Source organism: Ascaphus truei, chromosome 2 (genome assembly GCF_040206685.1).
Source record: "Ascaphus truei isolate aAscTru1 chromosome 2, aAscTru1.hap1, whole genome shotgun sequence".
Lineage (NCBI taxonomy): Eukaryota > Metazoa > Chordata > Amphibia > Anura > Ascaphidae > Ascaphus > Ascaphus truei.
In genome coordinates, this window is record NC_134484.1 from 147,776,559 (window position 1) to 147,795,452 (window position 18,894).

General features: G+C 42.4%; 1 protein-coding gene across 6 annotated transcripts in view; it reads left to right on the forward strand.

The window, feature by feature from the left end:
- The window catches only part of LDLRAD4 (low density lipoprotein receptor class A domain containing 4), a 559,350-nt gene that overhangs the window by 512,038 nt on the left and 28,418 nt on the right, over positions 1-18,894 (forward strand). Inside the window, exon 1 of one of the 6 annotated variants that reach the window (XM_075585417.1) lies at positions 15,497-16,342. The exons of 4 other annotated variants lie outside the window; for them this stretch is intronic. In XM_075585417.1, coding sequence (XP_075441532.1) covers positions 16,267-16,342 — 76 coding nt within the window. In that variant the 5' untranslated portion in view covers positions 15,497-16,266. Of the gene's footprint in view, positions 1-15,496; positions 16,343-18,894 lie in introns of those variants that run through there. One more of the 6 variants, XM_075585419.1, reaches the window with a different exon arrangement.

The window sequence follows — 18,894 nt, forward strand, 5'->3', positions numbered from 1 at the left end:
ACATGCATAGTTGTTTTAATTGATTATATTCATTGTTTGACAAATACTAATGACATATTTCCAATAAGTAGCAATTAATAGCAGAGTTCTCTAAAACATGATACCAGGATAATCAAATACCTGCGTCCACGTTTATGTATGTAGCCCTGCCACCTTTGGTTACTAACCTGCCCTACTCCTGGCAGTAAGTCCTGGTACAAACAGGTGCCAGTAGTCAATATGGGTTTTCCCCACTCACTGGAGCTTCACTTGACAGTGGAGGTGGTGACATCTGGCCTGAGCATGTCCAATCATTGAACGGACCTGGTGGCCACCTCCTAGCTGTACTTAAGAGCAGTGCCACCCTAAATTTAGCAGTGCCTCTACCTACTTGAGAGAGGCAGGTCACACAGCCAAGAGCCTGACTATTGGGCTTTCTCTGGTCCTCTTCCCCTCGGGGGAAAGTGAGTGTGTACCATACCTCTGCCCCTGCTAGAGGGGCAGGGACGAGCTGGGACTGCTGCGTGTGCTGTTGGCCTGTAGTGAAGGTTCAGGACCATCCTTTAGTGAGTAGCTGACAGTTGCTTCATTGGGCAGAACTCTGCCGTGTACTGTGCTGCACAGAGAGAGACAATAAACCGTTGTTTTACTCCCGTCTAGTGTGTGATCTTACTGGGTGGGGGGAGAGGTGTTAGTTCTACTGTAGGAGATCATCTTCACCTATCTGGAGCCTACAGCAGATGGAGGCGCTGCACTGCTAGAGAACCATGTAGGTACAGTAATGTATCCCAGAAGCCTAGTCCTGTGTCCCCACTACCACCAGTGGACAGCTCAGCCCTCCTGTCACCAGCAAGTATCATGCACCGCACGACCCGTAATGGCAGGACCTCCCAGATGGTGGGGGAAAGACCATTACATGTATATAATGCCCGGACAGTTTTTTGTAGTAATTAATACCTAATTTAGCTTATTTACCTTCAGTGCTATCCAGGCTGTCAGGAAATTATCCTTTTTGCTTTCACACACTCCAGGACAATTTTTTTGTGTGTGATACATTTCAGGAAGACACGTTTCAGCAGATGCTTCCTACTTTCAAAAAGTTCTCACAAGGTCTTTCAAACATCTTATGCTGTTAAAAGATCAAAAAAGTGGTTTGCGGTTCCAGCTGCTTAGTGACCTAAAGTCTTCTTGTCATACTGGAATATACTTATACAGAGATGATGTTGATAGACTGTCTTAACCCCTCATGCCAGAGCATTCCGCAGTCCATTGTAACACGTTGCATGGCCCTTAAGCAGCACATACTGTAGGCTAAATTATAAGAGGGGGTTCTTGCTTGCTCAAATATTTGGGGCTCATTCCTGATATGCTTGAAAGTGCTTACGATTTACTAGCCACTAGAACAGGGGTAACCAACTCCAGTCCTCAAGACCCCCCAACAGGTCAGGTTTTCAGGATATCTCTGCTTCAGCACAGATGGCACAGTCTTCGACTGAACCATTGATTGAGCCCCCTGTGCTGAAGCAGGGATATCCTGAAAACCTGACCTGTGAGTAGCTCTTGTGGACTGGGATTGAGCACTCCTGCACAGAATATAACAGGCAGTTGAATCTTGTACTGTTTTATATTTAAGGCTTTTTTAGGCTGTGTGATATAAGGTTGATTCTATTTCTACAATACTGCCTCATTTTCTAACTTGTTAACTTTTTTTTAGCTTTCTAACAAGTAGGCGGTGTGCAAAAGTCTGAGTATCTTATCACTGGGGAGGATCAAACGTGATCTTCCCTCCGTCAGTATCCCAATTATAAACGAAAACAAAGATAGTTGTTGACATTTTGCAAAATAATATAAATACATTGCGCTTTTTTTCCCTCTCAAACTTTGATTGAATCTGTTAAATATATCACAGCCTTTAGTTAATTTTAGTCCTAAATAGAGATGTGTGATATTGCGACTGATGGAAGCAGGCAAAATGTTGCGAAAAGTTTCACCGAAAATCTGCAAACTACAGAAATTTGCCATGCATTACATCAGCAGTCCAATCTGCCGTTTGTAAAAAATGTCCCCTTTAATATGTGCATCAATGCAATCCACACAATGATAAGTGATTAGCTAAGTTGCTGATCGATCCGTTCTCCTGTGATCGATCGGCGAAGATTCGGCTTCGGGGTTCAGTAAATGTCAGTGTAGCAGAAGAGGACCAAAGATGTAAAGTTCTGAAAAGATATGTGACCAGGCAGTTACTAGATACAATTGGTGCACCGCTAGAGAGTGGACAGGCTCAAAAAGGGGTGTGTCAGAGCCTGTTTAAGAAGAGGAAAGGGATGTGACTTTGGAAATGGTTGCACGAGAAACAAAAAAATGCTTGTTACATTATAATACATTAAAAATGTAATTCAGAGTTGTTGTTTAAAAAAAAAAGTATTTTCTGATAGTACAGAACTAATATATAAAAAAAATTAAAAAAACGTAGGATACTGCATGGTCTGCACCATTAAAAGTCAAGGTACATTCCAAATTCATAATGTGAATTTTTATTTTTATTTTACATTTTTCTTACTACGAGATTATTAATAGGGAACACGCCATTGGCTTGTGCAGTTGTAATTGGAGTGTTAATACAGCATTAATATAGACATGCACACAGTAGACCAGTGTTTTTCAACAGGGGTTCCTGGGAACCCTTGGGTTCACTGGGCATCCCTAAAGGGTTTCCTGCAATTTTCAGGTAATTTGAAAATTATACCAAATACAGGAGAATGTATAATGCATCTGATCTCTAGAGGGTTGAGGCTCCTCAGAATTTCACATAGGGTCCCTTCACCAAAAAAAGGTTGGAAACCACTGCAGTAGACAATGAAAATAAATATATTGTCAAAAGAGGAGGGCTGGGAAGGTGGAGTGGTTTGGGTGGGGGAGTCATCGTGGTTTTGGCAGGAAAGACTATTAATGAATGGGACGTACAGAAATGACTAGAACTGCTACTACAAGAAAAATCAGCAGTTGTACTTGAGCCCCAGTAAACTTTTTGTGCTCAAATGTATAAAAACTGAAAGGGAGATTTTATCAACATCATCGTCTTGAAGGCCAATTTTAGCAGCTGTATCAACATTACCAGAACACCCCTCTCTCCTCTTGAAAGGTAGTGGTGTTGTTTTGGGGTCAAACAGGTTACCAGGGTGGAACAGGTTGTCCAGAACTGCGTGTCGCCTCGTGACAAATCTGGAGTTAATTAGCAGCACCAGACGGAAGATGAGCAACAGAGTATATAATGGCTGCATTGTTTTCCATATCCATACCTGTTAGATTCTTAAATTGCCCTTGAAACGTCTTTAGTATGTTTCAATGCAGTTGTAAATAAAAATGCGTTTTTGCTACACATTAACAGCCTCAGCGGCAGCACACAGTATTGTACAATATACCACTGTTGTGGATGAGGAGGAGTATCAGTAATGAAAATCGATTACCTTTCTGCCGAAACGTCCACCAGTGTCCTCTCCATAACACCATCATTATCAATTCATTAATAAAGAGCAAAGGACATTTTATCAAAACGGACAGCACCTACCCACCTGAACACCACCACCAGTAGCACTACCTGAGACTTGTAAGCCAACTGTAGCCTAAATATACATAACCTACTGTATGTAACCCTCCCTGCCCGGCTCCCTAGGGAGGTTACATCGAGGTAGTGGTGTAACGATTTACCTTGTCTCAGGGTGCTGGCGGTGGAAAAGATGAATGCAAGGAGTTTTTATAGTGCAACTTCAATCTTTAGGGTATAGCCTCAGTGGTCATGGCTGCAGCGCGCCGGACCATCTGGCAGCGCGTGCACCCATTTCAGCCATGACCTGTGGTCTGCGGTTGTGCTTGCAGTGATGAGCAGGAGATCCGATGGGGGGTAGCGGTGGGGCGACCATGATGTCACACAGCTGGTTCGCCCTCATTGGCTGAACTGCCGCCATGACGTGGCCAATGCCTGGCCGCCGCACCAAATGACAAAAAGCTTGTCTTTTGGCCAACGCGGTTGCACACCACGCCTTGTGCACGCATGCACACAAACCGACTGGGGCCTGCCCCATAGAGGGCTGTGCCTTATGCGAGGCGAGCACGCCATCTCGCACACAACCGTGGCCACTGGTGACCTATCCTAATTCATGTTCCCATGCTTGGGAACACTGCAGTCACAGTAACATTTTAGATTGACATTGTTATTCTTTATTTCATCCATACTTCTAGAATTCTTGACTTCTTCTTCCCAAAGTGCCCACTCTGATGGGAGGTGCATTCACAATGAGGTGCAATCTGTTATGCAATCTGTTATGATTTCATCTCGTGGACTGGGCCCCCCTTTTTAATACCATCTTTGAGGTCCGTTTTACTGCAGGGCCCCTGCTGAGACCCTGGCCTCTTTAGTGTAACGTTACTGTTATTTTCCTGCCCTGTTCTGGAACTGCAACTTCTCAGAGGGTACTGAATACTGTGGGTGGGGATTCGCTTGTAGGGCTGATCCCCAGACATCCTGGTAGATTTTCTGCTCTGCCGACTGAGGCATGTCTACATTCCTGTTACTGGGACATGCTCTTTTCATATGGCTATAATATCAGATCCTTACTGATATGGCACTGTCCCTGACTGCAACACAATAAAAGGGGACCTGACCTATATTATACTCTAGGGAACTTATCCCCTACCTCTACTCCCTGAGGCTCCTCTCTTTCTGACATGCTGGAACCTGACTCCCAGAACTTAATAGCTCCTGTGACACACTACCCCTGTGTCACCACAGGGTGGAACTTAACATCTCTTGCATTACCATTAACTCTTTATAGTACACAAGATATACCTACATATACACATACACACAACATGTTTGGGGCTGAGAGTAAGAGCCTGGCCGATGGGCAAAGCTGAGCTCAGCTGACCAGTGCCACCATGCACCAATTGTACTAGTACCCACCTCCAACAACTAGTGTCCATTCTAGGCCCGAACACCATCATCAGCACCAAACATATGCAAACATAATCTACTTAACATGTCTGAAACTAAGAATAAGAGCCTGAGCTGAGCTCAAATGACAAGTGTCACTGTGCCACCTATATGAGAACCCACTATCAAAACCAGTGTTCTCTCCCCCAACCCTGAACACCACCACCTGAGATTTGTGTAACCAATTGAACAACAACTAAACTATAAATCTATACTACTCAATAGAAATAAATGTTCTTTTCTCTGTTTCTTTTCTGTCATTGTTCCTGACGCTCTTATTTCTCTCCAACGCCCTCTTGTTTCAGTTTACAAACCCAACACAGAAAACACAGAGGCAAATAGCAGCAGGTCACATTCAATTTTATACACTGCGATTTCACGAAATACTGTAGAAAATCTCTAAACCTGGTGATAATTTTGTGCCCAATACTACTATTTTGTGAACTACAGAGCATTGTACATGTTAGTCAAAAAAACAGAAAATGTAAGGCAGGGCGCAATTCCAAACCAAATTTTAAGATACTGGATTTGCACATTTTCACTTCTAATTGGGTCTGCACCTTCAACATAAATGTGTTGTATTAATGTACTTTCTATAATATTATTTCCTCACTGTTTTCTCAAGAACCCACAAGCAAATTGTCAGATGTACAGTGCTGTTATTACAGTAAATTATTATCACATACATACTTTTTGACTAAAGGACAATTTGCTTGTATCCTGTCTAGAAAATACTTTTGGAGTACGATGGCAGAAATTATTTGGATCAGACATCAAAAACATGTCCTACATTGAAGCAGAAGATGAAGTACTTGTTTGTGTTATTGAGGCATTCATTGTCTCCAGTGTTTTGCAATCAGTATTGGCCCAGTGGGGTATCTGGCAGGGTATTGTTAAACAATGGGACAATGTCACTGATGGTTTCCTTCTTCCTTTTTTATTGTGTGCTCCGTTTACCCTTGCGAGCAGTGAATCTCTACATGCTACTTATGCTTCCAGAACAATAAATAAACTGCCTTAAGTTATTAATAGATTTAGTGGGTGTCTGCATATCACTGCAATGCTTTTTGCTTCCCTCAAGAAACCAAGGGGCTCACGTAACAGACCATTAATTGTGCTGAAAATAAAACTATAACTTTTTACATACCGTAACAAAGATTTTTACTTAAAAAAATTCAGCAGTGCATGACCATGGCTGAGAAGGTCCTAGGGCCTGAATGAGTGCGAGTTGCAATTTCCAGGTAAATGTTCGGTTGCTGGCTGCAAAAGGTTAAGTAACTAATTCTGATCTGATTTTGTGGGAGTCCTTTGAAGTACATGATGCAACTGATGCTAGGAATTTGATTGTTTTCTAGTAAGTGAGGCTTTATACAGTACATCAACTGACTGGGTTGTATGATAGAAGTCTGTACAGTACAAATAAGCTGGAAGTGTCTCTGTTGCATCTCCTTAAGGCTAAGGCCCCAGTGTGCGCGGCGCTCCTGGAGGCGCTCGTTCCTGGCAGCAGCGCGACGTGGTGGACTCCAGACAGCGCGCCATGGGGAGGCGTGGCGGGGGAGCAGTCATGATGTCACGTGGTTGGTTCGCTCTCATTGGCTGAACCGCCACCGTGATGTGGCCAGCGCTCCATCGCCACAAGAAAAGACAAAATTCTTGTCTTTGCAAAATGTGGTCGCGCATCGCACATTGTGCCGGGGCGCACAGGCAGCTACTGGGGCCGGCCCCATAGAGGGCCGTACCTTGTGTGCGCCGTGCACGCCGTCACCACCGTGGCCACTGGGGACCTAGCCTAGCAGTGGGCCAATGGATATATTGTACATGATAGTCAATATATGACCTCAATGCATTGCATGCGTATTTACTTTTAGGGGATCAAGTAATGTTTTCAGAGTATTTTAGTGTAGACACAAAAGAATAATTAAGGAACTCAATTAAATCAGTGTTTTTGTACTATTTAATTAGATGTTAAAATGGCAGTCTTAGAGTTGGCAAAACAAATAACTTATTGATGTCATTGGTTTCCGTATAAAGATTTCATCACCTTCTGAAATCTGAAAATGTTACCAATACAGGTATGTGTCCTTTAAAATGTTGTGCCCTTTTTTAAAAATACAGTATATATAATAATACATTCTGCTTTTAACTGGGTCTTCTGCAATTCAAATTTCATAATTATCTCACACACTTATCTCACACACACTTAATCTATTTGGCCAATTACATAATCAAAAAACAAATGAAAAACAATGACATTTGACAATTTACCTGTAGATTTTATGACCATTAAATGTAAAATGAATAAGGTAAATAAATTACAAATAATGAAGACCTTCAACTTTAAAAAGTATTAAAAAAAACCAAACAAAAAACCCACTTATTTTTTTGATAAGGAGACAGTCACCGACCTTTCCTCTGATGATAGATTCTACTGCCATTACTAATATGGGATGTCAGACGGCACTCTTTGGGTCATTTATGGGTAATTTTAATGTAATACTTAAACGCACAGAGCGGCAGGAAACCCCCCACTGTTCCTGCAAAATTCTACTGTAACAATATATGGGAAGCTCCAGCACTTCAATACATAATAAACATGATCCTTCAATGAACTGGCAAATAAAGTAATCTATGTAATAAAAACTGGGGTACAAAGCAGAACAAAAGGTGGAAAGGAGACGCCACCAGAGGAAAAAAGAAGAAACTTTTTGAAATGGACTACCTTAAAGACCCTTTCTCAAGCAAAGTCCAAGCCATGGCGCTAGGCTCCCTGCTGTTGGTGAGGTGACAGTTAGTGGGTGCTTATACTACCAACTCTGCAGCAGTCCATTTCAATTTTGCCATGGTTTTTACCATTAATTCACTATCATCCTAGTAGATTCTGCCTCTAAGTAACAAGCGTTAAACACATTGAAATGCAAACATTTGGGCCTGTTTGAGGATGGCAATGGTCAAAAGGAACATCCTCCTAAATATGTGTACAGTATTCTGTTGTAGAATAGCTGGGTGCAACTCACAAGGTCACTAGTAGTTCTTCTATAATGACAGTATACAGAAGGCATATCAGTATTTTCATATGTGGGGTTGGCTGGGCATAAATCGATTATTTGCCTCCAAAACCAGAAATGCTCACGGGTTCCACAGATAAAGTTTTAATCAGGAATAAAGTAAAACTCGCCTTCATCCTAAGGTCTTGTTGCTTTTCTGTTGGCTGACAAGAAGTGGCTGTCATTTCTACTGCTTCCTTTTTTTAAGAACCCATTTCTTTTTACCTAGGTGGAAATCAGGGGCTCTCCAGGGCTGAACAGCCTTAATTTCAACACGGGGGACCCCCTGCTCCCTGAGATACATACCTCTGAACGTGCTGCCGGTATCTCTACCTGTTTAAAGGTCCCGCGGCATGCAGGCCAATAAGAAGCTGCAAGGGATGATGTTGCGGCTTCCTATTGGCCCGCGGGACCTTTGAACAGCCATACTGCATTCCCAGCCAGGGCTGCTACTGGCAGCTCCTTCAGTGGTATATATCGCAGGGAAGGGGGGATCCCCAAAGCGGAATGAATGCAGTTCAGCACGGAAACCCCTTTGCTTCCCACCTGGTGAAAGGTTGGTGGGGGGGTATGTTATTTATAAATGATCTGACTGTTGCGTATTTATTTCAAAATTTCCCTCCAGGTAAGCAATTTGCACCATTTCATATTCTACTTCATAAAAAAAATTCTGCAACAGGGTCTGGGGACAGAGTACCTTCTCTAGATTTTTTTTAATGAAATGGTGCAAATTCGTGCCTGTCTGGAGGGAAATTTAGAAAATATGTAACTGTCAGGTTATTTATAAATAACATACCTGCAGTCACACTCTCACCTCCCCCCCTCATCTTCTCATCCTCACCCCTCTCTCATCCTCTCTCAGCCCCATCCCTCTCATCCTCTCTCAGCCCCATCCCTCATCCTCTCACCCCCATCCCTCATCCTCTCACCCCCATCCCTCATCCATCCTCTTACCCCCATCCCTCATCCTCTTACCCCCATCCCTCATCCTCTCACCCCCATCCCTCATCCACTCACCCCCACCCCTCATCCTCACCCCCATCCTCTCACCCCCATCCCCCATCCTCTCACCTCCATCCCTCATCCTGTCTCACCCCACCCCTCATCCTGTCTCACCCCCACCCCACTTCCTTTCTCATCCCCACCCCCTCTCTCACCCCCACCCCACCTCCTCTCTCACCCCCACCCCACCTCCTCTCTCAACCCACCCCTCCTCTCTCACCCCACCCCTCCTCCTTTCACCCCCACCCCACACCTCCTCTCACCCCACACCTCCTCTCACCTGAACCCCTCATCCTATCATCCCCCACCCCTCATCCTCTCACCTCCACCTCCTCATCCATTTTGTCTTCCCCCCATTGCTCTCATTTTCTTTCCACCGCATTGCTGTCATACCCCCATCCCTCTCATTTTCTCTCCCTCCCCCATTCCTTTCATTCTATCTCATTTTCTCCCCCATCCCTCATTTTCTCTTTGACAGCCACAGAAACACACACACACACACACACACACACACACACACACACACACACACACACACACACACACACACACACACACACACACACACACACACACACACACACACACACACACACACACACACACACACACACACTGTGTAATGCAGCCAATCAGGATGGAGGAAACTGGCCAGCCCCCTAGCAACAGCGCTGCTCTCTCCCTGCTCTGGGAAATCCTACGACACCCCAAGCCGGTCAGGTCACTACTTCCAGAGAGGTAATAACGGACACATCCGGTATTACCTCACATTTTTTACTGAACAGTGTCCAAATACAGGACCGTCCAGTTCAATACCGGACATGGCAACCCTATTTACCCACCTAGGGCAAAAAAAACAAAACAAGCGGAAATGCCACTTGAATGTGATTTTAGACAGTGCTCTGTAGAAAAGCTGCTAATACATCTGCTTGTATATAAAACAGCACTCAACTCACGTATATTTAAATACATCTAGAAAGTAAATGGGGAAATCATTTTTAAAACTTGTGTCAAATAATGATCCTGATTTTGAATGCAACTAAAGACATATTTCTGGCAGCAAATGTGATGTGCTTTATACTTAATCGTCCAACGTTAGAAAAAGTGGAACCAGAAATAACTTCCCAAAGTATGACCCAGTTTCCTTTTGCTTCACAGAAAAGATAAGGATTTCAATGTTTCTTTACAATGTGATTTTGCCTGAAAAATATTCTGACATAACTGACATCCAAAGTGTATCCCAAACTGGGTGTACTTTATATAAATAAATCCTGCCTAAATCCATTGATCAGAAAGTGCATTGCAGATTACTGTAGATGCTAATGCCAATTATCAACTATGGGTACATACTGTATGGTACAGCATTCCAAATTCAGCTCAGCAAACGTGACATTTTTTACCATAAAATTTGCCGTTTTGCCTCACTATGTAACTTCAACACCCACCATTGTGATATTATAACTGAACTCGGGTGGCTGTCCCTCGAGTCCAGACGTAACGTACATCTTTCCTTCAAATACTTTCTGGACAAGTTACCTAATTCTGTGAGCAGACTTCTCATAGCTACTATACGCAGTACTTATCTCCTTAGATCCACCTCCAGAAACCTGCTTATAGGATATAGTCGCTCTTCCTTCTCGTACTGATAAATACACTGCTGGAATAATTTACTAAGTTCCCTCCAGACTTCGGCTGTTTCCCATTTAAAACATGTTTATAACAGTAAATTGTAATGTTGTCAACTATACTTTGTGCCCAGGACATACTTTAAAACGAGAGGTAACTCTCAATGTATTTTTTCCTGGTAAAATACTTTATAAATGAATAACTTCTCTAGCCACCCCTTTTGGTGGCTGTCTTATTTTCCTCCTATATCTCCCTGGTAGGAATTCCTACATTTTGGCCACTATGGAAAGAGAAATCGATAATCTGACCTCTGGCAAGTCACTTTATATCTTTGTATCTCAAGTTCAAAATACATTACAACATATTCTGGCATCTGACAGAAATCCAGTGATGTCTCATTTATGTGTAGTACATTTCTTTAGAAAAGCACATCATCATCTTGGCAGTTCAATCCTACAATATACACTGTGGCATCCAAGGGGGTTTAAATACTGAGGAACCACGTTGCTCTGTCCCAAGTTGACCAGACAAGAGGAGTAAGCCACCAACTTCAGGGATATGCTGTCATTTACATTATGTAAACAAAACAAAAGGTTTTCAAGTGTGTTGTCTGATGGCTTTGCTCTTTGTCAACTTCATTAGATGACAGTATTTTTGTTTTTGTTTTATATTGGTCTAAACTGACTTATTTGAATACCAGTTAGAGATTGTGTTATTATTTAATAAAGAGTTCCTGTGTGCGCCCAAAACACTATGTCCCATTGGTAATGGGTTAATGATGTCACAATAAACTTACCCAATGACAAAAAAAGGTGATGTCTGATGATACTTCCTTTATAATTTTTGGATGTGTAGACACATGAATAACAGTACTGTAATCAATTAGAACATAGGCATTTTTATAATGTATTTTATATTAATGTTAGAAAGTATAAGGTTTTTAGCAGCACCAAAAATGAAGCATATAGATAGAGAAAGGATAACCTGAATGGTGCACGGGGAACAAGTAGGAACCCTGATTTCCTCCAAAGTTGCAATATAGCACAAAGGATAATGTTCCCAGCACTCAAAGAAAAAAATGATTGAAAAAAGTATGTCTTAAAATATTATTTTTACTTGTATATAAAGATTACACAAGGCAAACACATCCATGATATTTTAAAAATTATAGAAACTGAATAACAAATCAGAAATATATAATACTAAGTTAAATGATGCATAAGCACACAGGACAAAAAATAAAAGTGGTAAGGGGGACACGGAAGGGATAGACAAGGGAAAGGAAGGGGAGGGGGAAAACAGTGGAATACGGGGGGCACCGTTTCGGGGCACCTAGCCCCTTCTTCTGGCTCGTTCCCTAAGATCAATCCGATCTAGGTACTTCCCTTACCCCTGTCACAAACAGGTATTTCCTAATAACGTGTGTTTTTGCCATATTTATATTTATTGTCATTGATAGATTCAACTGCTGGTGCAGCACTGTTTTGTTCAGTTCACGATACAGTCCATAAGGTATTAGTAGGTTGCTCATTATATAGTGAGGGTGTTTAGATCCATACTGTCAATCTATTAGCAGTACCATACTCTTTGTACATGTTCTATGGATGTGGATATAGCTCATCTTTTTTATGTCTCCATTATTTATCAGTTTTGGGTATTATCAGGTTTGGATGTTATCAGTTTGGACAGAGATGTGTTGGTACTGTGTTCAAGGTGACATCTGCTGGTCATTTTAAAAGTGGCAACAGGTGAGAGCAGCAATGATTTAAAATGTCCTTTCCTCACTCGCATGTAAATCATTTTGAGCAGATTAACATGGCATTGGTTACAAATATTCATTCTAACTCACGTTTGTTAAATGAAACGTTATTTTGAGAATATCATACATTTGTACCGCTCTGTCAGTGTCTGTGCTGTGCTCGTTAACTCATTCTGACGAGTCGAAAAGAAACTCGCACCGTTTGTTGTACGTATCTGGGTCTGTGGGTGTGCAGCCACTTATTTATTATTTTATGTGTGTTGGACTTCTCTTTCTTGTTAAATAAATATATTTGTGTTGATTTGTCTGTACAAGACTGCAGAATCTTTGTGTTAAGGCAAATGTAGTGCAATTCTGGGCGCAAACAAACTGGACCAGATGTATCAAAGAAACAGTGCTATTCATTTCAATAGGTCCTTTTTGCCCCAGCACCACTGCTGACCTGATACATAGGCCCATATCACTTTTTGTTTAAAAGCTCCATCTCTGTCTGTTCCCTTCTGTTTCATAGTTTAATTTTAAAAAAAAGTTGTGTGTGCTGAGCACGCGCATTTTAAGTGAAACGTCTTTGCCTTTGGTCACTGTTTTGTCACAGATAGATTGATGGTGATATTTTTAATTAAAATTCAAAACACAATGTCAGTGGGAAAACGCAAAGAAGTTTGACTTAGAACGCGTGTGCTCGGCACCCACCTCTATTTTAGCTATTTGCACCTACATAGTGTGTGTGTGTGTGTGTGTGTGTGTGTGTGTGTGTGTGTGTGTGTGTGTGTGTGTGTGTGTGTGTGTGTGTGTGTGTGTGTGTGTGTGTGTGTGTGTGCCTCTGCTGCCTCTGTGTGTATGTGTGTGCCTGCCTCTGCGTGTGTGTGTGTGTGCGTGTGCCTGCCTCTGTGTGTGTGTGTGTCTGCTTCTGTGTGTGTGCTTCTGTGTGTGTGTGTGTGTGTGTGTGTGTGTGTGTGTGCCTGCCTGTGTGTGTGTGTGTGTGTGTGTGTGTGCCTGCCTGTGTGTGTGTGTGTGTGTGTGTGTGTGTGTGCCTGCCTGTGTGTGTGTGTGTGTGTGTGTGTGTGTGTGTGTGTGTGTACCTGTCTGCCTCTGTGTATGTGTGCCTGTCTGCCTCTGTGTATGTGTGCCTGTCTGCCTCTGTGTATGTGTGCCTGCCTCTGTGTGTGAATGTGTGTGTGCCCCTGCCTCTGTGTGTATGTGCCTGTCTGCCTCTGTGTATGTGTGCCTGTCTGCCTCTGTGTATGTGTGCCTGTCTGCCTCTGTGTATGTGTGCCTGCCTCTGTGTGTGAATGTGTGTGTGTGCCCCTGCCTCTGTGTGTGTGTGCCTACCTCTGTGTGTGAATGTGTGTGTGCCCCTGCCTCTGTGTGTGTGTGTGTCTGCCTCTGGGTGCCTCTGTCTCCCAAACGCCGAGTCCGGCCGCCACGGCGCATGTGCGGCAGACTCTGGCTGCCACTGGGCATGTGAGCCAAAGTCCGGTCGCCACTGGGGCGGCGAGACCCGGCAGTGTTTTTTGCATGAGCGCGATGTCAACGTGCCTATTAGTATTGTGACATCACTCGTGTTGCGGTTTTTCGTTACAACGCCAGGATTTGTCTCCATGAAAACCCTGTAGGCGCCAGTTTCACCTATGGGTTTCTGGAAGCAAAATAATGTAAGTGCCTCAGTGTTCTAATCAGACGTAGCTTTGATGATATACTGTAGAGTAGGGGTGGCCAACGCCAGTCCTCAAGGGCCACCAGCAAGGCCAGGTTTTCAGGATATCCCTGCAGCCACTGATTGAGCCACCTGTGCTGAAGGAAGGATATCCTGAAAACCTGGCCTGTTGGTGGCACTTGAGGACTGGTGTTGGCCACTCTAGATATAGTGTATGTCAATATTTAGTATCACAAGACCTGCCAAGTCTCACTCATTCGAAAGGAGTCTGTCACAAAAGAATTTCTTTAAAGCAATGATCCATACTGTTTATGTTTTTAAACATTACCTGACTGTGGCACTGCACTTTTTTAATAGCTCAGTATCAGTGATGCAAGTAGGCATTTTCTTTTAGGACCAAAAACTTTAAGTATTCGATTAAATGGAGCACTATTGTAAAGTAAATGTGACCTGGAAAATACACAGTCCGTAGAAGTCTTTTTTGAATACATTATTAAATGGTATGTTTTTGGTTCAGAACGTCGAAATCTTCCATATTTGGGATCTCTGAATGCTGTACAATTACTTTGCAGCAAGTTCGACTTGACGAGAGACTATTTCCACCCCCAAAATGAACTGCTGTTTTAATCATCCTTCTTGTCAATATCTGTCTTAGCTGTCAAAAAATTAGATATTGTAATAATTGGAGTAGACATTAGGTATAATTGTATAATTATTTCTCAGTGAATAGATATTGATCTATGTGTTGTTAATCTGTATTAGAGGTTTTACATTATTTTGTTTTATTTTTTTAATCGCTAAATATCGAACTATGACGTCTCTTTATGGATTGAGTCACATATTGCATGTGCCTGTTTTCAACCCTTTAAGGAATATGTGACATAAAAGGATCCCTCAATGTATCTGTCATTAATTCCAAATAGAAAAGACTTCCGCAAAACAAGCATTGCAGCAGCCCCAATTATTATTATTATTATTATTAAAATAATCAAACTTAAAACTCAAATCAAATGTCTGAAATGAAGGTAAATCTGTAAATCTGTGCTCTGTTGCATACATTTAAATGTAAAGAAAAAATAATAATAAGTTAAGAAAATATGCAATCCATAGAAGGTAAGTACCAAGTGAAAGACTGAAATAATGCTATTGACCTATAACGATTTCTGCAAAAAAAAAAATTCTCCAAGTCCTAAAGTATTGAGGTGTAGCTAAGGCGGCTAAAAATAAGAGTGGGTGATGTGTATGCCATTCTGGGACAGATGCTCTTGTGGTGTATTTGTGGCAGAACCACTGTAGCTGTGGAGAAGAGCTGCGAGGGAACACAGACTGGAGCTGTTTGTTCCCTGTGCAGCTGTGACATCCACATTTTCCAAGGCAGGGCTGGCTTTAAAGAGCATGTGTGAGGAACTGCCAGCAGTTGGAGACTTTTGGCAGACAGAGAGAGGGGAGGGAGGATAAGGGGGGAGGCAACGGGCATCAGACAGAGTCTTGACTAAAGTAGTGAGTAAAGTGCTTCGGTTATGGGATGACGCACGTCGTGCCCTGTTCCAGAAATGCGGAAGAATTAAAGGCCCGCTGCAAATGTCAACTTCTCCCTGTCAGAGTGAGTAGACGGCACAGCAGAGAAACCCATTTGCCGGGGAGGGCTTTTGTGTTACCCTCTCAGGATTTTGTTTCTCAAGCTGTTAAAGTTGAAGTGGCTTGTTGCAGCGATCACAGGCAGAACATCTGAAAAGACGTTTGCAGATTTTCACCGCGTTCTTTCGGAGGCTTAGAAACTTAAAGAAACAGCATGACAGAGCCGTTTTTCCACGTTTATTTAAGCACCTTTCTCTGATAAATGTTGCTAAACAGCTGATGGCTTGCTCCAAACAGCCTGAGGATATGAGTCTGCGTTTCTGTTATCTCTTTCCACGACACAACCAGTTTCCTGCCACAGTGCCTGTAGCTCTCTCCTGATGGCAGCTGATAATTGGTCGCTGCAGTCTGCTGTCTGAGCCGACAGTACTGTAGTTTGCATCTTGCACCTGGGACCTGCTGATAGAGGAGCTGAAGAAAAGGGCGAAAAGAGCTTACGTGTAATAACGCGGGAGAAGACTACAGGAGAGCATTCCCCCCCCCAGGAGAAACCTGGAAGCTTACGTGGGATGCTTTGAGCGAGAGAGAAGTTTAGGGGGATTGGCTGCATAGATGCCCCTATCTACAGGACATGATTATGTCCAGTGATCGCTTTAACAGCACAACATTGAAGGATGCTGGATTAAAAGATCTGTTATTGGTAAAAGGTATTCAAGTTTTGTTTGTGGTTTATCATGCTGTGAATAAGTGTCTGTTGTACATGGAAGTTTGCCCCCTGGCATCTCTGCGCTGTCTCACTTTAGACATGTCGGTATTTGTTGATTTGTGCTTATGGAAATGTTTATCTCTGTAATGTTACTCATGACATACCTGACGGAAGATGTTCATATCAATGTATCTTTCCCAGTAGAATTTTTTTCTACACAAGAAAACTGTTTAACTCCTTTGCTGCAAAAGACTTACAGTAAGATGTAGTATTAACAAAAATGCACTATCCCCTAAATGCCTTGTAAAGAAATACCTTGCAGACCCCAGTAATACTGAAGGGAAATAACGATTCAGTGACCCTGCTAAAGATTATTATTCTTCTTTTTATTTTAATCTACAATTACTGAGCAAAAACAATGACTCTCACGTCTGGCGTGTGAAGAGTTGGCTGATCAGGCACCTAATGCTATTTAATGCAGCCCATTATTTGTGAGCTTCCCACTTCTGAAAAAGCACCTATTGTAATATAGATCAATACTATGTATGACTATAAACTGTGAAACGGTTTCTGTGTAGAGAAAGAAGATCTAAATAACAAGAGAGACCCACAACAGTTCCAGCTTCTGATTCCTGGGTATCATTATCTGATGTTGCTCTAATAGAAAGTGACCTCTGTGAGGAACTTTCTTTTTTATTTCTTGCAAGTTAGAACTCAGCAAGAATGAGCACCCCACATTACCAGCACCGCTGGTAAGGGACCTGGTGCTGGAGCATTTTCTACATTCAGCCTTTAGCTTTTCGTCTTACTACATACAGCTGCAGGTCTTGTTTAGAGCGACAAATTCTGAACCGCAGCTCTCACCCTTCTAACTGCTTGAAAATGTTTCTGGTTCACTTTGTAGACATCCAATGGGTATATGGCGTCTATGAAAATGAGAGGTAAAGTTGTGAAAATTTGCTTACAATTGATATGAAGTTGATGTCTGCAGTAGAACAGCAGTGAATTTGGAGTGGTTTGGACTGGAACGCACTTTGGGTGGCATGAGAGCATGCAGCAGCTGAAATTACTGTCAGGTTCTGATAATAGTTGGGTCCACTGATTTCACATAAGAGTTGAACCATTTTAAATGGCAGAATATATTAGTTTGCATTATATTGCAACGTTACATGATCCATGTAATAACGGACGTTTTCACCCCTCGCATTGGAGGGCTCCTCCGGTACTTGTGTGGATAAACAATAAGAGGTTGTCCTTCACTCGCCAGTTTGCTGAATGTGCCCTATACAACCAATCCAATTTCACCCATCCAAACCGTCTCTAAAGCAGCGTTCCATTACACCCCACATCCCTTCTTTCAATTAACAACAATGTCTCTGGAATATTTAATTGTAGCTTCCATATATCAAATCAACATAATTTACACCCCTTGTTTAGACAGAGCATTCGATTATATGATTAGAGGCCGCATCATCAGAGAAGAACTTTGGACTTATTTCTTTTCAGCAGTTGCTGCAATTCGTGCCCTCCCAAGGTTAGGTTTGAGGAAAATTTGCACAACATATTTTGGATATTTCAGTTTTTCTGGGTTTCTGCTGATGTTTTATTTCTAATTCAAAGAACGGATGTGCCTGCCGTTTCACAGAATCCTCCCCCGAGCCCTGGTAAATTTAGAAGTAGTGGGTGCTCTTGGCAGACCTATAAGTGCCATTTCGTCCTTATGAACTCTGCGTTCTAGGAAAGGCTGAGTGCACTGTACTTGTTTTGTATGCCTGCCCAGAGTTGAATGATAAGGTGAATAATACAGTTAGGGGCCATTTTGTTTTTAGTTCCAGCCAGTTTCAGCACAACATCCCTAAACTACAGTACAATTGTTGATTTATACTAATGGGCTTATTTGATAGACACATTTAATTTATATTATGGGCCTTACTAGAACCTACAGTTTAAGATGACCGTGGATTTCCCAGTGGGTGGAAATTCATGACTCTTTGGGGAAAATATTTGTCACGTCTGGCGATGCATTCTATCACAGTTGATCTATGGTTTCTGGGTGTTTCAGAAGCTAGTCTTGAGAACTTAAAGGTTATATGTGTTTGTTGATTTCATTTTAATAGGTAGAACTTCCCGTAGAAAACAAAATGTGAAAAGTGAAATCATTAAACTTTATTGTCTCAATGCCCTTCCACATAAACATGGTAACTGAAAGCAGGTAAGGACCCATTTACCCTTGTAATCAATTTAGTCTCTGACCTTTTCCCTATTTATGGTTTACTTGCGTCAATATCAGGGGTGGACAACTCCAGTCCTCAAGGGTCACCTACAGGTCAGGTATTCAGGAGCCACTGATTGAGCCACCTGTGCTGAAGCAGGGATATCCTTAAATCCTGACATGGACTAGAGTTGCCCACCCCTGGTCTGGACAGAGCATTTTTGAATTCCATTACTGTGCAGGACTTTACCACTTCTGCTGGGAGGCTTTTCAATGGTGTTACTGCATTTTCAGTGGACACGTCTTTTCTCACATATCACATACTAATTTCCGACTGAAAT